Source organism: Strix aluco, chromosome 15 (assembly GCF_031877795.1).
Source record: "Strix aluco isolate bStrAlu1 chromosome 15, bStrAlu1.hap1, whole genome shotgun sequence".
NCBI classification, from domain to species: domain Eukaryota; kingdom Metazoa; phylum Chordata; class Aves; order Strigiformes; family Strigidae; genus Strix; species Strix aluco.
Window position 1 is genome coordinate 21,379,079 of NC_133945.1, and position 27,289 is coordinate 21,406,367.

Below are 27,289 nucleotides of genomic sequence, written 5' to 3' on the forward strand. Positions count from 1 at the left end.
GGTGGGGGTCACACTCCTGGTGCGGGGGGAGATGGGGCGCAGCCCTGGAGTGCCCATGCTGGGCGTAGGGTCCCCGTCCCCGTCCCCGTCCCCGTCCCCGTCCCCATCCCCGTCCCCGTCCCCGTCCCGCACTGCTGCTCACCGGCCGCTGCCTGGAAAGCTGCTGGGGGAGCGGGAAGGGTGTCCAGGGTGTGGGCTCCATGGGCCAGCTCGACACAGAGATGTCACTGGCTTTCCCTGAGTCCACCATGGGGTCGTTCACGCTGCTGGAGCTCGTGTCCCAGTCGGAACGGGAACTGGAAAGAAAGTTCATCGGGAATTGAGAGGGAGGAGGGGGTACGAGTCAGGCGGGCGCTGGGCTCACTGCAGGGACCGTGTCTGGCAGCAAACACGCACCCGGATCCCCACGGCAGCCGTGGGAGTCACATCCCGGCCCACAGCGGGGGGGGGAAATGCCCTTTGCTCGAGAAACTGGAAACTGCCCCGGCCCTTTTTCCATTTACACCCCTGGAAGCTGATTGTAGCTCCCTCACACACCCCCCCCCCCTGCTTCCTGCAGATGTGAACCCTCCTCCTGTTAAACCAGTCCCCATCACACAAAGCTCCTCACGTGAGGAGAAAAGAAGAAATAAACCATTTATTTCTCCTTGGACACCAAAGGTGGCTGCAGCATTAAAGCTCCCCGTGCGCTGCTGATGAGGGCAGGGGGGCAGCACTGGGTGCAGAGCCAAGGTGCCAGGGCAGGCTGTGGTACCCCCAAACCTCCTCCGCTTCACCCCGCTCAGCAAATTAAAGGCGAGACCTCGCTCCTCTACCTGGGCCGTCGCGCCGGGCGGGCGGGCAGGGCCAGGCGCTGCTTGGCGCTGCCAGTGACGCCCGAGTCCTCCCGGCAGCTGCAGCAGCCGTTGTCCAGGATCTGCAGGTGCAGCAGCTCCTCGGAGTTGCTGAAGGCCGGGTTGTCCAGCGAGCTGGCCGAGGGCAACCAGGAGCGCGACCAGTACTGGGCCGAGACGTCGTCCAGCCGGCAGAACCGCCGGTAGCTGCGGGGCAAGGCAGGGCGGCTGCGGGCCACGGCCACGGCCACACGCGACCCCAGCGACCGCGCTGCCAGCACAGATCGCAGGTTTCCACCCAAATTCCACGGCACCAGGGCAGGGCCCAGCCCCGCGCCCTGGGTGGAGGCAGAACCCCTGACACCGAACAACATCTGGCGGTGGCCCTGCAGATGTTGCGGTGGTTTCCTCGGGAACAATCCCCCGTGGCACATTACGAAACCCTGTCCGGGAGGGTTCCCAAACGAGCTGCTTTGGCGGGGCTGTGCCGCAGCCCTGCTCCCCCCACAGCCCCCCCTGGGCTGAGCCCAGGGCAGGACAGGGCGGATGGGCCCTGTGTGTCCGCACGGGAGGCACTGGGGGTCCCTGGGACCACGTATTTGGGGGCTCATCAGCACATCTCACGTGTCTCCCCACCGCCACGAGAGCGCAGCCCCCCAACACCCCTCTCCTGCCTGCACGGGGCCGCGAGCATCCCCCGGGGAACCAGGCACACGCAGACCCCCCCCACCCAGCCGTGGCTCTGCGAGGTGCTGGGACCAGCCGCCCCCGGGCCCCACACGTGCTCCCACCCCAGCACCTCCCGCCCGTCGCTATCAGCCGCCGCAGCATGTTTGTCTTGGCAGAACTCAGCCTAAGCCCAACCCGGCCGAGGCACGGCTCAACCTGACCCCGGATGGGCTGCGCTGCCCCTGGGCACCCACGCCCGGGGCCGGAGCTGCTGCCCATCGCGCCCCCAGCACCCCCGGGGAGGGCAGGGGCATCAGCCCCGCAGCAGGAGCACCCCTCGCTCCCCGCGTGCCCCACCGGCCCCGCGCACCCCACCTGCTGCGGGTCTGGTCGGCCCTGGCCTCCAGCAGAAGCGCCTTGAAGCGGCGGATGACGACGGCGGCGACGACGGCGCCCAGGAGGACGATGCTGAGCAGGACCCCCGCGGCCATCCCCAGCAGGCTCTGCTGCGTCACCCGGTAGTCACAGCGCAGCCCCATGAACCAGAAATCGCTGCCAACGGGGCACCTGCGCCAAGGGGGGGGCCATGAGCCGCCGGCGGGGCTGGGCGGGGGGGACAGCACCCACCTGCCCAGGGCTGGTGCCGGGGGCACTCACTGGCAGAGGGGCCCGCGGTCCCGGGGGTGGGTGCAGATGCCGTGGTTCTTGCAGTAGTCGCGGTGGCAGAGGGAGGTGCAGGTGGCGTTCCCGTCCGCCCCCGCCACGCAGGCGAAGCCGGCGCGGCAGGCGAAGAGCAAAGCGCAGGGGTCCAGCGGCCGCTCTGCAGAGACGGGGGGTCCGGCTGTGCCACCCCCTCCCCGCCCAGCGGAGAGCCGGGGCCAGGCACGTGCCCCCCCTGCGACCAGCCCCGGCCGGGCCCCCGAGCCCGCAGGTCCGGTGCCGGCGCAGCCCCCGCACGCCCCCCGCACTCACCCCGAGCCGCGTGTCGCAGGACGGGGGCCGTGCCCACCGCCAGCCCCGGCCGGGCACCGCCGGAGCCCAGCGCGGCCTCGAGGAGCTCGCCCAGCCCCGGCGCCTGCACCCGCTCCGCCGCGAACAGCGCGTCGTACTCCAGCACCACGCTGCCCTCCCTGCGGGGACACCCCCCGCCGCCAGTCCAGGGCTGCCTCGGACCCCCAGGCCCAGCGCTGGACCCCGGCAGCGCCGCGGCCCCGCAGCGTGTGACACCCCCCGCGCCCCCCCCGCCGGGGAGCATCGCACGACGCTGCGGGGCTGCGCCAGCCCCCACCTGATCCCCGTCACCTCCAGCCGCAGGAACCCGGGCACCGACGTGAAGAGGGGCGCGACCTGTGCAGGGAGGAAGCTGAGCGCCAAGCAGGATGGCCCCCGGCCGGCCCCCCCCGCCGCCGCCAGCCCCGGCCCGCGCTCACCGTCCGGTTGAAGCTGTGGAGCAGCCGCCGGTGCTCGCGGGACCCCGGGTCCTGCAGCGCGGGGACGAAGCCCATGTCCAGCACCAGCTCGCAGGGGATGCGTAGGAAGGGGGCTGCGGGAGCAGAGACGGGCATCAGCACCACAGGGACGCGTGCTGCCTGCCCCGGGGGCCACCAGCACTGACCCCCCCCGTGCTGATGGCTCCTGGGGCCTCTCCTCATCCTGCTGCGCCCCGGCGGAGGGTCCCAACGCCCCCAGACCCACCTCTCAGGAGGGGCGGCTGATCCTCCACGATGAACACCCGGGGGGCTCTGCCTGCCGCGGCCGGGGCCGGCGTCGCTTGGGGGGTGTCAGCATCCGGCCACCCTCCGGGGCTGCTCGACGGCTGGACCAGGTCTGTGTTCCCGGCACCTGGGGGGGACCCGGGGCCCCCCCGATGGCCCAGGGTCCCAGGGGGCTGCTGGGGGGGCCCTGGCACCATGGTGGACAGCGTTGGGGGCCCCCACGTCAGCCCTGATGCAGCCCCCTGCAACACCGCAGCACCCGGCTCCGGTGTGACTGTCCCCACATCCCTGAGCAGCGCTGGGCTGGCGGTGACACCCGTAGCAGTGGTCAGCCCCAGGGAAGACGCAGGCTGGGATGGACCCAGCTGCTGGGGGGGCCCAGGAGCTGACGGGGGGACCAGGGGGACTGCCCAGAGCCCAGCATCGCCCACCCCCACCGGGGTCCCCCCCAGGATTTGGGGGCTCTCAGCAGGGTCCCCCCCCAAGCCGGCGTGGGGCAGCTGGTGGCCCGGGGACGGCCCTGCCGAGGGGGTGCCCGCAGTGGGGCTGAGCCCCGGGACACGCCGGCTGGTCCCCGGGGAGGGCTGGGGGGTGGGTGACATTGGTGCCACAGAGCCGCTGGTTGGGGCAGGCTGTGGGGACGGGGGGACGCGGGGGGACCCCGGGCTGGCGTCTGGCACCCCGCTCTGTGCCGCAGTGGGGCTGCCCGGGGCCACCGAGGCGCGGGGCTGCCCTGGCAAGGCTGGTGGGTGCCAGGTCTGGTCCGGGGGGACGTGGCCATGCTCAGGGGGACCCTCTGTGTCAGGTGGTCCAAACACCCCCGTGGTCGGGCCCACGGCTCCCCCCAAGCTGGGGGATGTCACCCCTGGGGTGCTGGCCGTGGCGGTGGGGACAGGCAGACCCAAGCCCGTCCCTGCGGCTGGCTGGGCTGTGCTGGCCAGGAGGCCCCCACGGCCACCAGTCCCCAGGGGTGGCAGAGAGGGGCGAGGGGCAGAGCGGGGACCCTGCCAGGCACCGTCCGTCCCCTGCCGTGTCCCCGCGGGGCTCGGCAGCCGCTGCAGCCCCCCCCCAAAGGGCGACGTCCCCATCGCCCCCGGCGCAGGGCTCTCTGTGGCCGGCGCGATGCTCGGGCGAGTCCCTGGGCCGGTGTCACCCAGTGGAACGGTGGCACCCGGGTCCTCCCCAGCCCACGGGTCTGGGGACGAGGGGCCGCGTGAGCCCCCCTGTCTCTGCGCAAGCCCTGTCCCCGTGGGGGTCCGTCCCGGCAGGGTGCTGGGGGACCCCCACTGCCCCCGGGGGTAGGCTGACGAATGCGATGGGGTCCCCGGCGGGGTCGTGGCACCTTCCGCCGTCGCGTTTCCGACAGGGTCAGTCCCGGGGACAGATCCGGCAGCGGGAGACGTGTCCGGCTCCCCGGGGACTGGGGCAGGAGACGGTCGCTCGCTGCCTGCAGCTGCCTGCCCAGCGCTGCCTGCAGCTGCCTGCAGCAGCCCCGGGCGATCGCTGGCTGCTCCATCCCGCACCACCGCGGGTCCTGTCCCCTCCCCGCCTGCCCGGGGGCCTCCGGGGCTCCCCTGGGGGTTGGGGGGCTCGGCAGTCCCGGCGGGGGTCCAAGGGGAGGGCAGCGGCTCGGTCTCTGTCCGCAGCTGCCCCACGGCCTCCGGCGTCGGCACCCACCCCGTGCCAGCCCCTCGCTCCGGATCTACAGGCAGAAGCAGAAGTGGGGGGGACGCTGAGCGGGGCTGACCCACGGCCGGCACCCCGCAGCCGCCAGCTCGGCACCCCGGGCCTCGGCACGGTGCCGGGACGAGGGGCCGCGAGCGGGAGGGTCCCAGCCCCGGTGGTACCTGTCTGGCCGCGCTGGCCCGTCGCGGTGCCCAGGCGGGCGCAGGGGATGGCAGTGGCCAGCGTGGAGCCCGTCCCACGGCAGAGTCGGGCGCAGCACCCCACGAGCACTGTGGAGAGAGGGGAGAGCTGTGCGCACCCCCGCCGTGCCCCCCCCCTCACCCCCCTCTGTTACCCGCGGGCACCCAAAGGAGACGCTCAGGAACGACCTGAACCCAGCGGGAAACCACCGGCCTTCGTCTGGGCGAGCGGAGCCAAATCCTGCCCCAGCCGGCCACGCTACAGCACGTGCTGGAAACTCCCGTTTTGCCCCAAACCACCGGCCGGCAGAGCTGGCATGTGCCCACGCTGGACCCCCGGGCAGAGCCAGGCCAGTGCCAGACCAGAGCCGGACCAGTGCCAGGCCAGAGCCAGACCAGTGCCAGGCCAGAGCCGGACCACAGCCAGACCAGAGCCAGGCCAGAGCCAGGCCAGTGCCAGACCAGTGCCAGGCCAGAGCCAGACCAGAGCCAGGCCAGCGCCCTGGTAGGACTCTGTGTCTCCTCGACAGCTGCTCCCCGGAGGGAGCAGGTGAGTGACCAGGCGTCGGGGCGGGGGTCACCCCCCTTGGTGGGGCCGGTGCTGGGGTCCCCATGGGCCCCTCGGGTCCCGCTCTCGGCCAGCGCCCACCGCCCCGCCCGTGGGCACCACACCCGCCGCCTTCGCCGCCGGGGAGCAGCCGGGGCTGGTGTCGCGGCTCACGGCCGGGCCCTGCGTGTCCCACCCGCCACGCGCCCCCGGGACCCCGCGGCCGAGCCCACCCCCACCGCCCCCCGGTGGCACCCGAGCAGCCCCTGCCCCGGCGCAACCGGGGAGCCCAGACCCGCCCGAGCCCGGTGCCGGTACCGGCCCCGCTGCCGCCGCCGCAGAGCCCCGAGCCCGCCAGGCTGCACCGGCCCTGCCCTGCCCACACCGGGCACGGCATCTCCCCCGCCGAGGGACCGGGGCCGCGGGGACCCTGCCCGGCCGTGCCCCCCCCCCCCATCTCGGCCCGGCGCTCACCTGCGGCGGCCAGGAGCCGCGGGAGCCCCGAGAACCGGAGTCGCGGGAACCGGAGCCTCGGGAGCCAGAGCGGCTCCATCTCGCCGCGGCGCTGCCGGCTCTGCCGAGGCGGCGGCAGGAAGCCCCCGCCCGTCCCCGCTGCGGCGGGGCGGAGGCGCCGGGGAGCCGCAGCCCCCCGGGCCCGGGCCCGCCCCACCGGCACCGGCCCCGTCGCTCCATCCCGGGGCGGCCCCGCCTCTGCCTCCGGGAGCGTGTGCAGGACCCCCGGGGGTGGGGTGGGGTGGGGGGGCCCGGCCCTGCACCCCCGCTGAGCTCCGGTGCGGTCCCGGGGGCTGCGGGGGCAGGACCCTGGCTCCCCCCGTGGGCTGCACCTCCGAGACCCGCTGCGGGCTCCCGCTGCTGCCGGGAACCGGCCGGTTGCAGAAAAACGGCGTTGTCGGGAGCTGCCGGGGCGCTGCCCCTCCCCGGGCTGCCCGGGGGTCACCTCCAGCCCTGCCCGGGGCCACCTCCAGCCCTGCCCCGTGGCCACCTCCAGCCCTGCCTGGCTGCCCCGGGCCCGGCTCAGGGCCAAGGCTCCTCCCGGGCACCTCTGGCTGCATCCAGTGGTGGCTCCTCGGTCGTGTGGCTCCCGCCCAGCAAAACCCCCGCGTCCGGTCCCGCAGCCACTGTCCCCTCGCCGCCAGCCCCGAGGCCGAAGTGCCCGTTCGACCGCCCGGCCCAGCCAAGGTCTTGGAGCACGTTTGGGGCGACGGAGCAGCTCGGGAGGCTCCCAGGAGCCTCACACCCCGCGGGAGGGGAACCACGGCCTGGCTGGGCCAGGATTCGGCGCAGGGCGATTTTCAAAGCGAAAGGGGGCTCAGAGGAGCCCCCAGCAACCCCCCCCACGCTCCTGGCTCTGTCCTGCATCCTCCCCCCCCCGCCCCAACCGCCCGAGGATCCGTTTTCAAGTGAAGCTTTCTTGGCTCATGGCCCAGCAGCGCCTCCGACATACGAAAGTGTTTCTTGGCTCAGAGGAAAAACTGTATAGTTTCCAGAAATAACTTGTTTCTGTCTCGGGAGAGGTTTAAAGCAAGCCTCCCGCACTGGGATGAGCCGGGCTTACAGAAACACCAATGGCATTTTGCTTTTCGGCAGCAGGAAAGTCATTTTTCCCTCCATTTCGCAGGGGGGAAGCAGAAGCGTTTCAAACACAACCTGGTTTTTTTACCAGCACTGACAAAACGACAAGCGAGGGTGGGAGGAGGGTGATTTGTGGGGCAGAGCAGAGGGGAGCAGTGGGCACGGAGCCTCCTGCACCCTGTGTTGGCGCCTTCGCAGCCCCAGGGAGCAGGAATGGCAAAACGCTCCCGGTGAGAGGCACTGGGAGGCCGCCAGACCCGCGCCCGCCCCCGCAGACGGTGCTTTTACCCCCCGGGATAACGGTGCAGGCGCAGCGGGGCTGGAGCCGGGCAGCTCCTCGGCCACCGAACACGGCCCCAGGGAGCCACCGCCAGCGGGAAAGGGACACGCCAGCTGACCCAGCACTGGGCTTATGGATTTATTCCTTTTTTTTCTTGTTTTTGAAGGACAACACATTCAGACAGCTTTAAATACAACGTCCAAGTACAACTTTCCGACGAAAGCAGCCACGGCACGGCGCGTGCAATTATAGTCAAACCCGCTGCCACCAGCCCAGTCCGAGTGGGAGAGACAGCTCCTGCTAAAACAAAAAAAAAATCCACACGTTTAGTATTTCAGCAACCAAGAATGACCATTTTAAGGGCCGAAAGCAGCGGGTCAGGCTGAGACAAGACACGCTGACTCCCCCCAGCAGGACCCCCAGGTCTTTCGGAAAGTCAGGGGCTCAGAGTGCGGCAGAGGGGCACAGCCCCCCCAGCGTGTAGGGGAGCCCCAAACGCGCACAGGAACAAACAGGAACGTGGACGGTCTGCTGCTGCCGCTGGCCTGAGGCCAGTGAGGCCACCAGCTCATTTCCCCTGCAGCCCCAGAGCCCCTCAGGGCCGTCGCTCCAATAACCCTTTCCTGCCCATTTCCTTTCCTGCTCCAGTCCCTGGCTGCGGCAGGGTCACCTCAGGCAGCTGAGAGCTGGGCTACCACCCCTCTGGGGGTGCTTGCCCCCCACTGTGCACAGCCCAGCAGCCGGGAGGAGACGGACTTTCATGACTAAAATCAATTTGCCATCTACTAAACGAGCCACGGGTAAGGGGAGCGCCGGAAGCGGCACGCAGGGCGAGACGGAAGGTCGCCGAGCCCCACATCCTCCCTCCGGAAAACACACACACACTTCATCCTCGCTGCTCGGCGCGGGCAGCTGCTGCCAGCCCCCTGCCAGACTCCGCCAGCCGCAGGGGCCTCGGCTCCCCTCTGCCCGCAGCACGTGTGGCCCCGGCGCTACCCGAGACGCTCGCGGGAGCACGTTGCTACTTACTCGGCTTTGAAGACCTGGTTTTATTCATAAACATCCTTCTTATCTGCGATGTAATCTACAATCTCTTGTGGGCACATTAACTTTTCTGCATCTCCATCAGGAATTTCAAATCCTGGAAGAAAGGGCACAGATTTAGCCCAAAACAACGGAAACGGGAGCAAGGCTAAAGGAAGCAATTCCTGCTGGCTCAGAGGCAGCTCGGTGGGGGACGAGGCCAAGGGGGCTGTGCCAGGCAGAGCCAGCGCTTCACCGAGTTCCGCCCCGCGCTCCGCTGGGCACCGCGCTGCTCCTGAGCGCAGGATGGGGCAGAGGCAGCGGAGCCACCCAGCCAGCAGCAACTGCCCCTCGATGGGCTAAGGCCACCAACGCCTCCCCAGCACCCCCACAGCCACCCGTGGCGAGGGGAGGGGGTGCTTTTGGTACCTGCAGGCAGGCCAGGGCCCAGAGCCGGCTGCTCGGAGCTGCCAAGCGCTCGTACAAGCAACAGCTCACAGGGAGCTGCAGCCAGGGACAGGGAGCACAAGGGCTCTCGGCAGTGGAACCCATCACAAATACGTTCCAGAAAACTTATGATCTTCTTTCCAGTCCTTGTGGCCACACACTAACGCTCCACGCACGGCACACAGCACGTGGGTTAAACACACCGCATCAGCAAACGCTCTGAAACACCTGCCTGGGTGTTTTGTTTTAGGGAACAACCAAACCCCACGGACGTTTGTGACCCAGTGTGACAGGTGAGGCATGTACTCCAGAATTTATGAGCTTTAAATGAAAGGGTGAAGAAGTCCAAAATGAAGTAAAAAGAAACTTGGAAAATAAATAAGCAAAAAACATCTTTTTTTTTTTTTTTTTTTTCCTAGTAGCATGAAGTATTGAGGATGAAAAAATTCTGGTGAGGAAACACCTGGAATATCTGTGATTTCAGCTCCAGCTGCAGGCTTCACACTAAATGCACCATGGGCTGCCCTCGCTCACACGCTGCTGTCCCCCCTCTCCCCCTCCCCAACAATACGAGGGGGGCGTGGGGGGCGTGGAGAGACAGGCAGGCAGTGTCCCCAGAGGCAGACAGACAGACGCCTTCTCCTGGCTCCCACCAGCAGCCAGCGCACGTCTCACTGACCGAGGATGGCACGAGTTGAATTACATCAGTGAAAATTCAACGTTACCATTTAGAGAAAAGATCTAATACTCGTTGGCTAGTGCTGCGCTTAAGGATTAGCCAAAAAAAAAAAAAAAAAGGTAGCGATGAATCCAAGCATGCACAGCTCTGAATTACCAAACTCGTCTTCCATAGCCATGATGATTTCTACTTGGTCCAAACTGTCCAAACCCAGATCTTTCATGAAGTGGGACTCAGCCGTCAGCTGGGGGAACAAAAAACGAGTATGAGCTGGCCGCGGCCATTTCAGTGCGGCAGGAGCCGGACCTCCGCGTTAAACCGGAGCCTTTGGCCTTCCCGGTGCCCGCGGCCGCCCGCCCCGGCCCCACTCGCCTTCTCCGGGTCGATCTTGTCGTACAGCTTCAGGACGTAGAGGACGCGGTCCTTGATGTCCGCCAAGGTCAGGGGCGGCAGGTCGGAGAAGCGGCGGCACGGCGGCCAGGCCGCCCGCGGCACCTGCAAGAGACCGGGCAGCACCGGGGGCAGCGCCGGGCCGCCCCCGCCCGCCCCGGGCCTCACCTGCGCCAGCGGCGGGGCCGCGCCCGGCGGGGCCCTCGGGCGACGGGGACAGAGAGTGGCGAGAGCGGCGGGGCGCGGGGCGAGCGGGGGCGGCCGCGGCAGGAGGCGGCGGACACAGGCCGAGAGGACACGGGCCGCCATGGTGACCTGTTCCCAGCGGGCACCGCGCCGCGCCCGGCAGCCACCGCGCGCCCGGCGGGGCGGAGCGGCCACGGGGCGGGGCGGCGGCGGCAGCGACCCCTGGCGGCCGGAGGCCAGGCCGCTCCCGCAGAGCCCCCAGGCAGCCCCCCAGTCCCGGGAAGGCCCCGGTAGAGCCCGCGCTAGATCCCCCGGAGCCCCGGGCAGGGCACGGCGCGGCAGCAGGCACAGAGTCGTTCCAAAGCCAAGAGGTTTAATGACACTGCACACCCCCAGTGCCCGGCCCACGCCCCCCGGGACCGGCAGCCCCGAGGCGGTGGCCAGTGCTGCGGGCCCTCGCCCCCCATTCCTCCGTCAAGCCGCTCCTGGCTGGGGCTGCCGGTACCGGTACAGGCAGACAGTGCCGTCCCGCTGCCCGGCCAGCAGGCAGGCCGTGGTGGTGGCCCAGCGGGCCAGCGCCCAGGTGCCCGCCGGGTCTGGGGGCAGCAGGGCCACGCAGCACCCCAGCAGCAGGTCCCACACCGCGATGGCTCCCGACGTCAGCACGGCCGCGGCTGAGGCGTCCTTCACGTCACCCTCCAGGTACCTACGGTCGTACACAGAGGGGTCACGGCGCTGCCGGTTGTTCGTGAAAACAGGATCGCATCATTTTTTAAATGAGTTGTTCATGTACAGAATTAATAATTTAAGGCAGCTGTAGGAAGCCAGGCTACATTATGTTGTATTCTCAGGGCACCTGAGAACAAAGGATGTCAAGACAATCCTTCCGCAGCCTCAGGACATACTTGGAAATTGTTCAGGAGGACAAGATCTCAATCCGCCCATACTTGTGCACATCTGTCACGTTTCTTACGCGAGTGCACTGCGAGACCGAGCCTGAACAGCTTAGTCTTCAAAATGCAAGACAGAGGAAGGAAAAGGTCACCCGCCTGCAACAGCTGCTTGACATAAACAAACCCAGCGAAGAGCTCCGACAGCACAAAGGCTCTGACCGCCCCATCCGCAGACGCTTTCTCCGGGGTTTCGCCTGGGGGGTTGATGAGCCCGGACACAGCATTTCCGCAAGAGCTTTGGGGGGGGAGGCAGACGAGCGCGTCCCCGCGCAGAGGATGAGGGAGGCCCTCGCCGCGCGGCCACGCCGGCAGCTCAGAGGTCAGCGCGCAGACGGGCGCGGGAAGCGGGCAGGAAACGGCCGACAGCCTCGCCCCGCGCACGGGACGAGCAGCAGGGACGGATGCGGCCCCTTATCACCGGCGAGATGGCAAAGGGACCTGTGCCAGCAGCGCTACTCGGCTCGTTGAGTGATTCTCCCCCAAAAGCACCCCAAAATCACGAAGCCGGCTCGCGGTCCCCGAGGTACTTGCCTTCCAGCATGCCCGGGCGGGAGGGAGGAGAACGTCACCGCCGCGCTCCTGGCTGTTTTGGGGTTGAATGCTATCACACGGAACGCGGCGTTTCCGCAGGACTCGCTCTCTTTGGCATGTGGATGACTTAAAACAACAAACAGAAGGCCCTGATACACAGGAGAAAGACATCACTAAAAACAACAGCAAGAGGGGAAATAACCCAAAGAATTTTCCAAAAATTAATTGGTACATTCTCCCTATAATCAAAGCCATGGGCAGTGATGCATTATCTTTACTGAGCAAGATAGAAACAGTTTACTTTCCTTATCAAATTAGATAAAACCCAAAGCAGCTGCTGACTGATAAGGGCTGATGCAATACAGCGGAATAACAGCTCAGTGACACAATGGATTTATGCACTTATCTGTCTGGAAAAGCTAAACTTGTAGGATGAGGTGACATTTAAAGTAAAATTTCTGGGCCTCATTTTAATCCCTAGGAGTTTATAAATTTAACAGGAATTCCATGTAAACCAGGACAGCTGAAAAAAGCAGCTCTCAGAACAGCCACAGGCCAGCATGAAATACGCTGGGATAGACCTTCTGAGGAAGTCTCCAAAAGCCTGACTCAAGCCATCGTTAGCAGACAAGCCATCCTTGTCCCGAAAGGTTAAATGCTCACTGAAAACAACCAAATCCTTGATAAACTACAAAAATCCATTGGGAATCACAGTACAGGTGAAAGCAAGTGGGAAAGAATCATTCGTATGAACCTTGGTTTTAAACAGTTGATATGCTGGGGGTGTATGGAAATAACAACCACGGCACGTCGGTTCTCCGGCAAGGGCAGGGGCTGGCACCACGCTGGCACCCACCCACGTGCGAGACAGGACTCGCCAAGGCCCAGCCCTGGGCAGCAGAACTTCTGCTTCCCACGTGCAAGAGCTGCTGCTCTGGACTACACTTCGATGCAGGGCGCTCTTGTTTTTATTAATACGCCGCAGAAAGTCAAGAATTCGAGGTAGCCAGTGTGGCTTATTTCTCCTGGTTATCCTATCTGCCTTTGAAATACCTTCAGTGTATCTAAACAGAGCTGGTATTTCAATCCACTCTAGAAACTCTAACCCTGTAAGTCCCCACCACAGTCGGTGCAGTCCACACACAAACTGTGGGCCAAGCTTCACGTACGTACAGCGTCAGAATATGCTCGATGGCAGATGGAAGCTGGGTAGGAATAACCAATGTGCATTTTCCTCAGGAGCTGGCCTGTTTTCAGATTCCTGCAGCGGGTGAAAATACAAGTTCTGACTGCATTTCCATCCTCTACCTGTTATTTTTTAATCACAGTTACGCCACTATGCAAGACAGGGGCAGTTTTGGTTCTGCATAAACCAAATTAAGGCAAGAGGCCGCAGGAGGAGGTGTAACAAATACATCGCAAAGCGAGTGGAATCGGAGCACGCGGTTCATTCCCCATCTACCCGCCTGGCCAGAGGGTAACTGCCAGGCTGCAGCCCCTCAGACAATCACCATTTCACAGGCAAACCAGCTGCCAGCCAACACCCCCGGGTAACGCCTGCGGCTGGCTGTTGCCCCACGCACACCTGCAAGCTAAACCATTTCCCTGCAAGGAAACACTGACCAAACCACAACGCTGTTCACTGCAGTGGTGCCAACCAGGGCGTCTCGCATTCCTTCCACTTCAGCAAAAGCTAGAACAGTTTCTTCGGGGGGCATCAAAGTCTGTCCGTCCTTGCTCCTGAGCAGCAGATGAGCGAGTGAGAAAAGGCAGTCAGAATAATGTGTTCTGCACTCCACACATCTCCATAAAGAAGAGGAACACTTCTCCACATCGGAGATGTTTCCTTCCTTTTCTTCCAGCTGCCACACTGAGACCACCCCAAACCCACCGGACTCACCTTCCTGCCTCTGAAAGCGACACTATTTCCACTTGCTGCTCTTGCACGGTCCTGCTGCTGCTGACCAGCCTCCTGCCCTTTAGGCCGAGGACAGCTTTTATATTTCCAGTTTTCAATAGTGACTGCTTGAATGAGTCATTCTCAGAAGAATAAAGCAAGAGCCTAAATTAAGAGAAAAGTATGCCTAATGACAGAAGGAAGCATAACTCATACATGCCACCACATATAAAAATAAGCGTATGTTTAAACAGTCTGCCACCTCCAGGGGCGAATAAGCAAGTCTTTATAGTCGATTTTTAGAAATCCCTTCCATATTTTCCAACTGTTAAAGCAACTGAGAAAGTGCCACATTAGTAAGAGGTAATTTCAACCCCTACACAAGAGGAGCTGTGTAGGGTGCAAAGCACTAGTAAGACATAAATACACCACCTTATTTCTCCAATCTCCAGATCTCCCAATGCTATGCACACGAGATTACAGGTGTCCGGCAGAGGAACAATCTGTATCACAGGAATCTAGGACAGCAAAACAAGAATTCAGTGTCACCCACAATGTCCCTTTGACTTTATTCCTATTTTCTAGAGTGTTTCAAGCAAAATGACATTCAGCAGAACTGATTTTCAGATCCCTCTGAGGAAGCACACTTAGATTAACAGCTGAACTCTCTGTTGACTGTTCACGTAATACATCAATCAATCCCTGTTGATGTAAGAGACCAGACTGTCTCCAGGAAGCGTAAGGGAAAGAGCACAAGCCAGTGGCTGCAGTGCAGCCACCATTCAGCAGATGAAGCATCGAATTCCAGCAGATAACACGCGACCACACGAGCTGCTGGCCTTCTCCATCAGCAGTGCAAGTCCTTCTCCTCTGTGGCCTGGCAGAACGAAGAATTTATGCCACCTAAAGAACTCACCTTGGGCCCCAGACTGCAAGCTCCTTGTATCTTGGGGACTAACACACAGGACAAGGAAGTTGCCCTCAATTCTAGACATAAGGATTGTGTTCATACCTCTCCAAACAGCCACGTATAGACCCTTCCCCAGCGGGCGGCCGGCAGAGGCTTCCACAGGGAGACAGAACTCTCAGAGGCAGTCACCACACACAGCTCCCTGCAGCCAGCTGCTTCCCACCACACCGCGCTCACATCCACGGCGCAGGAACTTGAACAATCCTGTCCAAAACAAAATGGCACTGGTTTTCTTCCAATAGACATGGTTATCTAACCCAGCTGGAGGTTCAGCCTGAGAAAAATGCTTGGCATTCAGCGTGATGAGAATTTGAGGCTAAAACTTCAGGCTTATGAGTAAAGTGCCAGTAAGGCACCAAGGAAAACAAGGCAGGTGGGTTTCACCCTCAGAGCAGCAAAGATATTGGCTCACTTCACAAAAATCACTTGTTGTTTGAAACGATGGGGACCTGGCAGAGCCCAGAGCTGGGACAGGACTGAGGGTGCCATGGCACAGCCACAGCAAAGCCTGAGTGCCACCCAGGCACTTGCTTCCCTCACTGCACAAACGGGAGATGGGACTGGCGGTAGCACAGACCAAGTTTAAAACTGCAAAGCAAGGGCTTCTCTTCCCCCTTGAAAAAAAGTTTTCACCTTCAGCCATGTTATTGTTGGCTGGTTATGCTACCCCCCAGCTTGCTCCTGGAGCAAAACTTTGCACGTGGGTTTGGAGAAGCTAGAGGTGCCCCAGCCCCTGGCAAGTTCAGTGGGCTTGGCCACAGATGTGGCTTCCTCACTTGCCAACCCTTCTCTACCTGCTGCAAGACAGAGGACACCGAGGGGACACGGCCGCGGGAAGAAGAGCCCACGGCTCCGCTGTGCAAACAGCCCCGGGCGAGATTTGCCTTCGCCACGGCACGTGCAACCGAGGCTCTGTTCCAGAAGGATGTGAACATCAACACGTGCATTTGGCAGCGCTGTAGTCCCCCACAAAATCTGTTCGTTACTGGGTTAGTAAGTGCCTGAAATGGTGACAGGAGGCCACGGGAGCCACAGGGCAGGCAACAGGGGTACAAGGGCTGAGATCATTCCACCCAGGCTGAAGAAAAATGCAGCAGTTCTGTTTGTTAAGGCATTTGCATGTGTTTAGACATTCATTATTCAGAAACAAACACTGAAATCCTTTATCAGTCAAAAGGACACATACAGCAATCTAACCTTTCAGCATGCTTTACCACAAGTGAACACAGAACTGATCAAATTAGACAGCCATCTATCTTGTTCAACTAGCCATTCTGCATTTCTGTTAAACTTGGTATTAAAGAGCTGCTATCGACTCAGTAAACAGTGATCTGATGTCATCCCACCTTTAGCTTTGAGACAAGCTGCAAGCTCTCTTCTCGCAGGTCATCAAGCAGTACCGGAGTCAACTGTTCCATTACATCTTTTTTCTGCAAAAACAAGTAAAGAATGAGGATAATTCAACTCTGAAATTACATTCAGCACCTGCAAGAATGAGGCAGAAGCGTGAATTCACTCTGCATGCAGCTGTTGGACAGCTATGGCGGAAGCATCTCTTTTTGTACTTGCAAGTCTTTGAAGAACAATAGATCCCAGACAGGTTATTTCCTGGTTTCACCTGAAAATTGCCTTTTACCATCACTTTGCATCTCAGCCTTCAGAGACAAGTAATTGTCTCAGTACCCATCCCGCACGCCGGCTCTTTAATCTCCTTTACCAAATCCCAGCTGAAAATTTTCCTAAAGGCAGACCAACACTATGTGGGCACCAGAACCATTTTGTTCCTGTAGACGTTTCAGACACGCAGCCTGCAACAAGCACTGAAACCCCCATCTCCAGTTCCATCAAGCAGCATTTTAAAGAATTTGCTCTTGAGGTCAAAAGAGCATAGGCAACAGATGAAAAGCAAACATTTACTATGTTGGCTAAAAGACCGCACGCAGGGCGAGGATGCAAAGGGGTCTTTGGTCTGATGTCAGGTGAGACTCTGGGAAAGGGATTCGCCCAGAAACCCACTGGCACAGTACCCTTGGCAAAGAGGCTGATCATTACCTGCTCGGGAGCAGCTCTGCAGGATCTTTGCTGTTTGCTCTCTGACTGCTGATGCTTCTCCACGTCCACAGCCTCACCAGCTTTATTATCAGGACCTGCTTCAGCTTCTAAAGGAAACGCTGTACCTTGTTCCTCCTCTTTTCCAGCAGATCCGGCGCCACGGCTGTTCAAGCGCAGCGGAGTGGCAGAGCCTTCACACTCCCCAGCAGCCACGGCCTGGGCAGATGCTCCTTCGGGGGAACGCAGGCTCGCCTGCGAGGCAGGGACAGAAGGTGTCTCGGGGAAGACCTGGCTGCATGCTGAGGGTGAGACAGCTGGGGTTGCACCCACGACAGGGAAAGCAGATGAGAAAATCTGAGACTCAGGCTGCATGGGAGCACCAGCTAAGACGGTCCCTGTGGGAGTAAATAGCAATTCATGGGTGGAAAGTTCCTTCTTGGAAGCTGGGCTGTCCATGTGAGGTAACTTGGGCAATCCATTTTTGAAAGGCAAAATCAAATTACTTTTGATACTTTTTTCTTCTGGATTCATTTGTGCATCCTGCATGTCTTCTGCAGCCACACCATCTCCAAACACACTCGGAACAAAAACCTCCAAGTCATTCACAGGGGAAGATTCTAATTTCTCAAGTTTTAGTAGTCCAAATTCCTCATCCGGCAAGTGGAAGTCTCTGATACCCAGTCTGGAGGCCAGCCCCTGGAGACTGCGGAAGGAGAAGAGAGAGCTGCAAGTATCGGGGTCCTCCGCAGGGAGGCCAAGAGAAGCAGGACCCTCTGAACTCTCTGGAGAGCTACATGCTCTTCTGCTGTCATCTAGACAAAGAAAAACACAAGAACACAAGAGAGAACATCACATCATAAAGTAACCAGCAAGACATTACACTCTGCAATCGCTCTGCATCAAACCTTCAACTAAAATGCCGCTGCCAAAGACTGCCAGAACTGACCAAGTGCTCAGTCACTTTGTTTGGTTTGGTTTTATCCCAGTTTTTTGGGATAAAATATTCACAATACTCACAGACCCTCAGGCTGTAATACTACTCTTTGTGTTTCACACTTGTCAGCACTTAAAAAAAAATCATTAATATGCAGACTTAGTTGGAGAAACAGATGTACACCCATTTGCTGGAAAATCAGGTCCAGTGTGCACAACATTGGCTCCGCAGCAAAGGCAGCTCAAGGAGTTCCCAGCCCTGCTCCTGTTCCACGCACTGCTGTTCGCCCCCCGTCACTGTGCTGAAGCAGAAGTCTCTGGAATTGTTCAAGGAATGTGGGCACCACCATGATCTAAATTTTAAAAAAATCTCTCTTATTTAAAAAAAATAATAGTTAACCCACACCAGATTTTCTTGAATAAAAAACCACGGCCGGGCGCGAAGAGCAGCGGGTGCGCTCACCGGGACGCTTCAGGGCTGTGCTCAGTTTTAGGGAGCAAAGTACCTTTTGAGGCACAGCTGGCTCGCTGCCTCGCAGAGGAACGCAGGGAGCGGCGCAGGGGGACGTCAAGCACGAGGAGCTGCTCAGCCCTGTAGGGTCCACGCACGTGCTGGTTCTTCACATGCTCCACTGGCTGTTTATCCACCTGACTCACACTTAAGTTGGCTTCCAGATCTCCTATGTGGCTGGCAAAAGTTTCATTCCCGGGGTTCAGAGATTTGCTGCTCTGAAGTGGATTTTGAACCTGTTCTGACAGAGTCTTACAGCATTTGCCAAGCACTTGGCTTTCTCCAGGAGGAGGATCAGCGCTCACTGGCTGCACAGCACCAGTCACTTCTGTCTCTCCAGACCCAAGAGCTGCAGCAGCAGACAACCTTCTCTCATCTGAAGGTGATTTTTCAAGATTAGCCTCGCAGTTTTGCTTTGCACTCTGACACTCATTTGACAGCAGACGACCACTTCCCCTCGGTGTTATGAGATCCAAGCTCTCTATAAGCTCCTGTGACCCTTGAAGCACAGGGGGTGTGCAAGCAGACTTTCTTCTTCCCTTTTGTTTCCTCTGTGATTGTCTCTGATCTCGCTTTGTGCTAGTGACACTGTTTTGAGAACTCGATCCAAGTGAAGTGCTGCTACCACTGGACACAGGAAGAGATTTCTGAGGACTGCTTGAACTTGCTGGATCATTTTCTGCCCCAAGAAAAGGGAACAGCACGATCTCCGACTCCAAATCATTTTCAACTCTTTCCTGGGACGGCCAATCTGAATTTGCATCTTTCTGCTTGCACTTACTTCGCTGACCTTTCTTGCTTCTGCCCAGCTGGCTGAGAATTACAGCGTCTAGGTCCACTTTCCTCTGGCAGTTAGACATACGGCGAGTTGTCCTGACGTAGTACTCAACTGGAAAGAGAAGCCCTTCAACCACCGTGCAAGAGTTCAGTGCACTGTCAGGAGCTGTCACCTCTTCTGGGTGAGGAAGCCTTGACTGAATTTCAAGCTGTTGATTCTCCAACAGTTCTTCAACATTGCCCGGAGCAAGATCTGTAGGAAAGGGATTTAAGTCATTGGTGTCACTACGGTTTCCTTCATGGCTTTTGCTGTCGTTCGTTATAGTGTTATTTCCATCAGCAGGCAATACTTCATTTTCTGACATTAAATCCAAGAGCCCGTGTAACTCTCCCTGATCTTCACACATGCTTTCACTGTCCGTTTGTTTTATTACACTGGAGGATTCTTTTCCTCCATCACCACTGGTGTCAAGTAAAAGTGAGTCACTGTTCTCTGGGCACGGCCATGCAGGCTCACGGCCATCGGATGTGGCCACAGCACTTGGGGACTCAGGCTGCCAGACGTGGCTGCTGCCCCTCAGCACACACGGGAACAGCCCAGGCGCTCCTGGAGGGACACTGGCTTCAAGCACGTCTTGTACAACTCCTAATGTCGCACCGGGAGGAGGGAAACCCTTTTCTTCTCCCTGCACAAGTGCTGGCCTGGATTCTCTTTGAGCGTTTTCCCCAGTGTCAGAGAGACAGCTTCGCCTGAAGACTGGTGACCGCAGTTCCTCTGTCCTGGCAGTTTGATTTTTCGCCATCTCATCAGCGTTGATTAGACGCACATCGCACACTGATTCCCTTTGCTCCAATGCCAGAGCCTTCGTCCGTCTCCTCAGCTTCATCAAGCTGGAGGTTTGGGGTTTTTTCTCCTCAGGGGGAGGCCTAACGATTCCAGAGCACAGGTCTTCCTGGCTAGCCTGTACGCCTTCCACCTGTGAGCTGTCCTGCAGGCTAACCTCATTATTGGAGAATTCGGGAATGTGTTTAAATAGGACAGATGTTTTCTTCTCTGTGTCAAGATCAGAGCAGGTTTTAGTCTGTAGCTGAGAGGTTTCATGTTTGTCAGCACTAGGAGATATGTTATCTATAGAAGCTGTGGGAAAGAAAGTTACACGTGTAAAATACTCCCAGCAAAGTCCTGTCCAAGAAAAACATCACACAGTAAAACTAGAGGGTTTTGTTAGAAGCGAAAGAGGGGGATTTTACAGTGGGGATGAGAGCGTGCTGCAGACCTGGGGAGGAGGAAAGGAGAGTGTTACTGCAGGCGACTCGGCAGCACTGGAAAGGCCGGGTGGGGGTACGGGGGGCAGCGGCTGTGGCAGCAGCTGCAGAGGGGACAGCGGAGCCGGGTGCTCAGCCGAGAGTTGCTCTGTCCCCCCCGGGCAGGACGGGCCGCGGGGGCACAGGAGGCGATCATGGACCGGGCGTCCGGACCGCCGCCGGGGGAGGACAAGGGGAAGCCCACGGCAGCTGGCGGGGCCCTCCGGGCACTCCGGCCGACCCGCCCCGAAGCGAGAGGCCGCCTTTCCACCTCCTACCTGGGGGGCTCCGCTCCCGCCGGTCTCCTTCCGCCGCCGTGCCCTGGCCGTGGCTCCGGGCTCGCTCCGCTCGCCGCGCCCGCTGCGGACACAACACCGGCGGAGGGCTGGGACCGGCCTCCCGGTACCTCCGCCCGCGTGCGGCCGGACCGAGCCCCCATCCCGCCCCGCCGCCGTCCCCGGCCCGCTCACCCGCAGCCGGCTGACGGTCTCGCTGTACTCCCTCCTCAGCAGCGCCAGCTTCTCCCTCAGCTGCAAGACACAACGCACCGGGCTGGCACCGCCGCGCCACGCCCGCCGCCACAGGCCTCGCCCCGTCCCACCCAGCCCCGCACCTTCTCCTTCTCGGCGCCGCTGAGGGCTCCCGCGGCCGCCGGTTCCTCCACGGTCTCCGGTTCCTCCACGGTCTCCGGTTCCTCCACGGTCTCCGGCCCCAACATGGCCGCCCCCCGCGGGAAGCGGACGGCGCGCGGGCGGCGCGTGGCCATGGCAACCGGGCCGCCATTGGCTGCGCCCGCGGCGGAAGCGCAGGTCCGGCGGACGGAAGTGACGCACCGGAAGCGGGGAGCGGTTGTGCGGAAGCGGCGACGCCGCCATGGAGCTGAGTGAGATGCTCTACAACAAGTCCGAGTACATCGAGACGGTGCGGCGGGGCCGGGGAGGGGGGGTCGGTTGAGGGGGATGAGTAGGGCTCTTTGGGGCGTGGTGGCGGCGGCGGGGCGCGGGAGGCGGCGGGGCCTGGGAGGGGCGGCCGGGGGCTCCGAGCGGCCGCAGTGACCCGGCCCTTCTCCCCTCAGGCGTCCGGCAATAAGGTGAGCCGGCAGTCCGTGCTGTGCGGCAGCCAGAACATCGTTCTCAACGGCAAGGTAGGCAGCGGGGGGGCGGGCTGCGGTGTCCCCCCGCCCCGGTACAGCGCGGCGGAGTGGGAGGGGAGCGCGGCCGAGGCGCAGGGGCCCTGTCGCCACCGCGGCAGCTCCCGCGCTGCTCTGCTGTCCGCTGGCAGCCGCTGTCGGCCCCCTGGTACCGGAGCTCTGCTCCCTGAGAACACAAACGGAGCTTCCCCGGCATGTGGGCAGATCGTGGCGCTTTCACACATGGAAGTACGGCGTATTTCTGTTTGTGCTTAAGCCTCGCTTTGTGTATCGGCTCACTTTGCGCAGCTCGCTGGCACGATGGGAGCACAACTGGTGGTTGCCGGCTCCTGTGCGTTTGCTTTGTTTTCACTTTTGACTAAAAGAATCGTCTGTGAGGTACCGTAATCGTGCTGGAGTGGCCTGACCTCTGCATGAGTCTGTGTAATAACTGGTAACACGGGTGGAAATTGGAGCTCATTCATCTCTCTTTTCTTCTCCAGACAATAGTTATGAACGACTGTATCATTCGTGGTGACCTGGCAAACGTACGGGTTGGACGACACTGTGTGGTGAAAAGCCGCAGTGTCATTAGACCTCCCTTCAAGAAGTTTAGTAAAGGGTAAGAGGTCCCCTTCCTTTAGGGAGATTGAAGTTAAGATCTATATGGCTAAAATAAAATGTATCAGCTCGTCTGAGATCTGTATGCAGAGGGCTGTGTTCCTTTTGCAGTAATTTGCAGAAATATGTCCTCTAAACCTGCCCTTTCCTCAAACTTTCAGCTTTGCCTTGAGGGTTAGCGTTCCCTCAGACCATAATGTGAAAAGGCTGGGATATATTAAAATAGTGAAGTGAAGAACGTGTTTCACTTGTTCTCTGTTTGTTCACAATGTCTTCCTGTTGCTAATTTGTGCCATCCTTTAGAAAGAGATGAGAATGACCAGTTACTGTTCTGTCTTCCTTAGCATCAGATCTACCTCTGGTAGTCAGCTGGAGACGGGACACTCCCCAGGGTGATTTTGGGTCTAACATTCTGTTGTACGCCTCAACAAATAACTCTCCTGTCACAGGGTGGCCTTTTTCCCTCTCCACATTGGTGATCACGTCTTCATAGAAGAGGACTGTGTTGTCAATGCAGCCCAGATTGGCTCCTATGTGCACATAGGCAAGAACTGTGTCATTGTGAGTGCCCTTTCTCAGTCTTTTCTTTAAACCCTTGAGTACTGTTAAGGCTTTGTAGGGTCGACTTAGCGCTGAGGGATATGGTGTAGTTGGGACCTGTTAATGTTGGGTTGATGGTTGGACTGGATGATCTTCAAGGTCTTTTCCAACCTAGACAATTCTGTGAAGAGTGGAGAGGTGTCTGCGCCAGCTGGCTGGAGCAAGCATACTTACTCCATGCTGTTCCTTCCTCCTCCCGTTCCTTCTCCACAGAAAATGGTGCTTTCAGTCTTGTTTTTCTGAGGATAGCGGATTCAGCTGACCGCTGTTTGGAAAACCCATCCCTGTGGCTAATGGGACTGTCAGGGGAAGGCAGCCTTTCCATGAAGTACGAGTGGAATTGTGTTTGTATGCAAATAACACAAAATAGTCAAGATTGCCATCTGCTGAGTTAGAGAAGGCCTTGGTACATTGCTGCATCACTCGGGTTTTAGCCTCCGATTTGCACACTGACATGTGTTAATATGCAGCTGCCTGTACACGTGTTAGTTGAGAGCAAATGGATGTTTTTCCTCAAAAAAGAAAGTTAATTCTGTTGGGAAGAGCGTTCAGTCAGGGTAAGGATTTATTCCTGTGATCCCTTATACAGAATGTGTTTTGAGCAGTTAAACTTAAGCAGGTAACTTATCGGTATAAGCAAAAGCATATCGTGTTTTAAGTATAAACTTTATCTAATCTCTGTTTTAGGGTCGTAGATGCGTTTTGAAAGACTGCTGCAAAATCTTAGACAACACAGTACTACCTCCTGAAACAGTAGTCCCACCTTTCACAGTCTTCTCGGGCTGCCCAGGTATGCTCCCTCTAACTTTACTGGCACAGAGTGTGGATAACGTGGGTATTCCTCTTTTAAAATGAGATTGCTTCGACAAAGTTGCCTGTTAGCATTTAGTGCCTAGAAATAAAGGTGTAGGGCACTTGGTGAAGTGAAAAGTAGCAATTTTAACTTGTGAAACTCACTGCTTCAGTGTACGGTAGGTCGGTGGTACACGATTACTCAGAACAGCATTACTGGGATGCCAGCTGTGCCCATCCTGTACAGCAAGTTCCACAGCTTTTCGGGAGCTGGAAACCAGCGGGCACCAGGCTCTGGCAGAGGCAGTGCTCCTTCCTCCTCCTCCTCCCGTGGCTTCTGGTTTTGCAGGTATTTCAGTGGTTCAGGCTCTGTAGGAGGTCCGCTTGCTCGTTACTGGTATGTTAATAGGGAAGTAGGTACGTTAAACTGTGGTATGTGAAGGTTTAGTTCCTGCTGATGGACCTGGCTGTGCTGGAGATCTTGTCGCACAAATTGCAGACTCTGTGGTTTATCTCCTGATGGTTTTTACGGGAACAGCAGGAGCTGTCGCGGGATGCGGCTGCAGCGGCCTGGCTGACATCCGTCCCAGGGGGTGCATTGCCCTTTGCTGTTCTACTACTATTTACTTACAATTCAAGAGTCACTGCTTTGAATGTTGAATGCGTGCTTATTTCTGCTTTCTCCTGCAAGAATGGTCATATCCTTGTTCTTCTTCCAGGACTCTTCTCTGGGGAGCTCCCGGAATGTACCCAGGAACTCATGATTGATGTCACGAAGAGCTATTACCAGAAGTTCTTGCCGCTCACTCAGGTCTAGTAGCCTATTTACCATGTTTCAGAGCAGTAAAGGCACGCAGGAGTATTCTGGGGGCGGGGAGAGGGATATTGGTCAGAGAGACCAGGGCACGTCCCTCCGCTGCCCTGAGCGCTTCTGCGAGTGTTCCTCCACACTAACGGTCCGGCCAAGCAGTCCCTCGTGAAAGCTGCTGTGTCATGTTGTTTAAACTTTGTATGTTCATTTGAATGTTATTCATTCCATGTTGTCTGAATTGTGCCATTAAATGTTCTGGAGCTAGGAAACCTGATACAATTCCCTTTTGGGCAGCATCTCCCCGTTGCAGCCGGGGAACAAGGCAGAGTTGCCAGCACATACTCTGCAGCCTAAGCCTGTCTTTCACGTCAGTTCTGTTCCTGCCCTAAGGCGAGCGGGTTTATGTTTGCTAGAAGCAATCTCCATCCCCCAGCGGAAGTGCTGTGTGGCTGTTGGGCATGTTACAGGCCGTTACTGGTTCAGTAGACCCAGTGCTTTCCTTTGGAACAATAATTGCAGTTCCCAGGCCTGTGTGTTGGGGTGGATGGCCTCTTCCTTTCCTCCCTGTGACTGAGACACTCCTGTAGGGACAGGGTAGTGTTCATCATCCTGGGACTGGCTTTAGGACTTTTGGCTGACACTGAAACCCGTCTTTCTATGCCTCGCCTGACAGGACACTTCTTAGCTTTGAGCTCTTGAAGCAGACGTCAGTCCTGTGCTCTCGCCCGTCACACAGGGTTAGCATTCGGCGTGTTCCGCTTCCTGAACACCGCAGGCCTTAGAGAGCCAAAGGGCTTTGGAAGGGGATTGCCACGTCGCTCACAGAACTCAGTGCAGCAGAAAGTGGGTAGTTACAAGCAGAAACCGGAGGTGGGTGAGAGAATGCTGCAATCGTCCCCATTTATTACCCAGTTTATATATTTTCAGAAAGCTCTTTGGTGCTTTTCTGCATTATAAAACTTAAGAAGGAGATTCAGACTTCTTGGGAAGAGCGAACATTTCATTTTGGACATGTGATAGAGCAGGAATAGTTTTCACTGGGGGCAGCTCTGTGGAAGTTGGAGACAGCTGACGCTTGTGTGTACCTGACTTGGTACCAGACAACTGGCCAAAAATGAATCTGCCTGCTCTGGTTGTGTTATTAAAGCTTAGCATCGTCCTTCTCTAGCTTTTAAATCTGGGGCTCCTGCATGTTGTAGTGTAGCAGCTGGGGGCCAGGACGCGTATTAGTTACGTAGTAGGTGTGTGGCTGTGGGATCAGTGGCCCTGGAGCCTTCAGCTGTTCTGTGTAATGCAAAGTACTGATACACCTTCAATAGCAAACAGCCCTACAAGTACTAAAGTGTGTAGTAACTACTGTTAATCAAATGTAAAGCCACTGACTGGTTTGTGTGTATTTTTACTGTACATAAATTAAAGCATCTTCAGTTGTTCAAGTGACTCGAGGTTGTGACTCTTCAAATCAAACTTGAGACTAGGGTGAGGTTTCTGCTGTGCCTGGGCACGTGAGCAGCATGCAGTCTCTTGGTCTGTGACTATTACAGGACTTTACTGACTATTACAGTGTCAGCGCATTAAAAAAGCGAAGTACAGTGTGAAACAGCTTCTTCTTTCTGCCTCTGAGCTGATGACTTGCACCCACGAATGATTCCAGCATTGTTGTTTTATAACAGCTCTGACCCAGAGTGTCTTCGCTTCTCTTCTTCACGCTGAAGCAAGAATCCTAAAGCCCCAGGGTGCCTGTGAAATCCTCTTCAGCGCTGAATCGTTAGGCACACCTCTGGTACAGCAGTGGCTCCGGTAGCATTGCTTCAAGCCCTTGGAAATGGCCCACTTTTGGGTGTAGCTGGCATGACTCTGTAAAAGAGCAGGCGCAGGAGCCAGCTTAGGGCAGGAAGCACAGCTGGGGCGAGAAGCTGAGTCTGTGTTGAAGCTGCAGCAGCCAGGCTGGTGCTGCGGAGCTGCCCGCGGCAGCGAGGTGGTGACTGGTTCCAGCAGGGGTGAAGTGTTCTGCTAGAAGCCTGGATTCAGCGGGACCCTTGTACCACCTAGTCCTGTGCTGGCCAGAAATGTTCAGTGTTCAATGGCAGCTGCATTCCTCGAGCCCTCCTGAAGTGGGAGTGGAGACAAGCGCAGAAGGAAGCTGTGTTCTTCCTGCCATCTCGCCTGGGTCCCTGCGAAAGGCTCAGCCTCGCCACTTTTTCTACCTACGTGAAAAAGTATGAAGTGTTCCTTGCGTTTATACTACAGGCAGCTTCCTAATTGACTTCAGCTTCCAAAAACGTTTAGTTCCTGCTGTCCACAATCCGACTAGCCCTTGCAGAAGCCATTTGCGGGGCTATAGGAGGCCTCTCCTGTCAAGGCCTGATGGGTTTGGGGATTCTCATGAGGTTTCCTGCCAGTCGGGTGCTTAGGGCTCTGCGCTGCCTCTCGCGAGCGCTGCTTTGCCCCGTTAGCTTGCCGGCCGCTGTCCCTTGAAGCGCAGAAGCCGCATATTTGGTCAGGAGGGGGCTGTGTGTGCTGTGTTGCCATGGTGTCACTTCAAAGTTTCAACACCACATAGTAGTTTCACCGGGATCGCTTGAATAACGGCCGCGGTTGGGCAGCGCCAAGCTGCTGGGGAGGGAGGGGGGTGGGAAGAGGCGGCTGCCGAGGGAAGGGGGCGAGTTTGGGAGCGGGGATGGGAGGGCGGCCGGAGGAGCCCGGGTGATGCGTTGCCACGATTGCTCGAGCAGCACGGATGTAGCGCACGGAGGGATACGTCACTGCACGGTTACGCCCTTCTTGGCCTACTCTTCCTTCTAGCAGGCTGAGCCAACCCTTCTCCCTTAATTAAAATCTCTTTTATTGTCTCTGTTAAGGTGGCCTCTGCCAGGGTCTAAAACCAAGTCGCCACTGAAGATCTCAAACACCCAGCACTGTTAACATTCCTTAGATTTGGCCACTTTATCCTCCTCTCCTCTGAAGCATCCCTCTGACCTGGGCTCACCTCTTCGCCTCTGCCAGCTCTGGGAAGACGGAGTGTCCGTAGGTTGCAGCGCGCTGCTACAGCCCCGGGGAATTAACGAGTTTCTGATGGCAACGTTCAGTCTAGCGCAGCGCAATAAAACGTGACTTCCGAGGGAGGGCTTTGCTGCGTCGCAGGTGCATGGGGAAGCATGGCCCTCAGGGAGGGAAATC

General features: G+C 58.8%; 4 protein-coding genes across 6 annotated transcripts in view; 1 reads left to right on the plus strand and 3 right to left on the minus strand.

Annotated features, from left to right (window-relative positions):
• The window catches only part of LOC141930417 (uncharacterized), a 6,341-nt gene extending 156 nt beyond the window's left edge, over positions 1-6,185 (minus strand). The window contains exons 1-10 of the mRNA XM_074841203.1: positions 6,104-6,185; positions 5,065-5,172; positions 3,198-4,919; positions 2,933-3,045; positions 2,791-2,849; positions 2,475-2,632; positions 2,160-2,322; positions 1,878-2,069; positions 816-1,040; positions 143-296 (exon numbers count right to left, since the gene is read on the minus strand). Of these exons, the coding sequence (XP_074697304.1) occupies positions 143-296; positions 816-1,040; positions 1,878-2,069; positions 2,160-2,322; positions 2,475-2,632; positions 2,791-2,849; positions 2,933-3,045; positions 3,198-4,919; positions 5,065-5,172; positions 6,104-6,182 (2,973 nt within the window). The 5' untranslated portion in view covers positions 6,183-6,185. The remainder of the gene's footprint in view (positions 1-142; positions 297-815; positions 1,041-1,877; positions 2,070-2,159; positions 2,323-2,474; positions 2,633-2,790; positions 2,850-2,932; positions 3,046-3,197; positions 4,920-5,064; positions 5,173-6,103) is intronic.
• Positions 6,186-7,627: 1,442 nt separating this feature from the next.
• NDUFAB1 (NADH:ubiquinone oxidoreductase subunit AB1) lies at positions 7,628-10,379 on the minus strand. Of its 3 annotated transcripts, XM_074841443.1 has the most exons (5): positions 10,210-10,377; positions 10,024-10,146; positions 9,808-9,895; positions 8,532-8,643; positions 7,628-7,802 (listed from the first exon to the last, which is right to left on the minus strand). In XM_074841443.1, the coding sequence occupies exons 1-4, from the start codon at positions 10,348-10,350 to the stop codon at positions 8,552-8,554; spliced, it is 444 nt and encodes a 147-aa protein (XP_074697544.1). In that variant the 5' UTR covers positions 10,351-10,377; the 3' UTR covers positions 7,628-7,802; positions 8,532-8,551. The 3 variants fall into 3 exon arrangements, with proteins under 3 accessions (XP_074697544.1, XP_074697543.1, XP_074697542.1); XM_074841442.1 differs by having other exon boundaries at positions 7,628-7,799; positions 10,024-10,379; XM_074841441.1 differs by having other exon boundaries at positions 10,024-10,377.
• A 204-nt stretch (positions 10,380-10,583) lies between these two features.
• PALB2 (partner and localizer of BRCA2) lies at positions 10,584-21,070 on the minus strand. The gene is given in 15 exon segments (XM_074841438.1): positions 10,584-10,933; positions 11,712-11,860; positions 12,885-12,972; positions 13,335-13,451; positions 13,612-13,773; positions 14,041-14,126; positions 14,621-14,782; positions 15,925-16,008; positions 16,631-17,025; positions 17,134-17,442; positions 18,070-19,989; positions 20,435-20,516; positions 20,627-20,686; positions 20,770-20,958; positions 20,960-21,070. Coding segments are annotated over 15 exon segments (4,146 nt in total). The 3' UTR covers positions 10,584-10,701.
• Positions 20,995-27,234, plus strand: DCTN5 (dynactin subunit 5). The gene is made up of 7 exons (XM_074841440.1): positions 20,995-21,077; positions 21,232-21,300; positions 21,789-21,907; positions 22,356-22,467; positions 23,194-23,296; positions 24,018-24,109; positions 26,971-27,234. Exons 1-7 carry the CDS (start codon positions 21,030-21,032, stop codon positions 26,989-26,991), a joined length of 564 nt encoding a protein of 187 aa, XP_074697541.1. The 5' UTR covers positions 20,995-21,029; the 3' UTR covers positions 26,992-27,234.
• The last annotated feature ends 55 nt before the right edge of the window (positions 27,235-27,289 follow it).

What these genes read in the sequence shown, in the direction of transcription:
- DCTN5 (XM_074841440.1), top strand. Translation starts at nt 21,030, where the DNA reads ATGGAGCTGAGTGAGATGCTCTACAACAAGTCCGAGTACATCGAGACG. An exon ending in TTCAAGAAGTTTAGTAAAGG is followed by an intron (nt 21,908 to 22,355) that starts GTAAGAGGTCCC and finishes CTCCTGTCACAG; the next exon opens with GGTGGCCTTTTTCCCTCTCC. An exon ending in AGTTCTTGCCGCTCACTCAG is followed by an intron (nt 24,110 to 26,970) that starts GTCTAGTAGCCT and finishes GTCTCTGTTAAG; the next exon opens with GTGGCCTCTGCCAGGGTCTA.
- NDUFAB1 (XM_074841442.1), bottom strand. Translation starts at nt 10,350, where the DNA reads ATGGCGGCCCGTGTCCTCTCGGCCTGTGTCCGCCGCCTCCTGCCGCGG. An exon ending in ACAAGATCGACCCGGAGAAG is followed by an intron (nt 9,896 to 10,023) that starts GCGAGTGGGGCC and finishes TTGTTCCCCCAG; the next exon opens with CTGACGGCTGAGTCCCACTT. An exon ending in GGCTATGGAAGACGAGTTTG is followed by an intron (nt 8,644 to 9,807) that starts GTAATTCAGAGC and finishes CCTTTCTTCCAG; the next exon opens with GATTTGAAATTCCTGATGGA.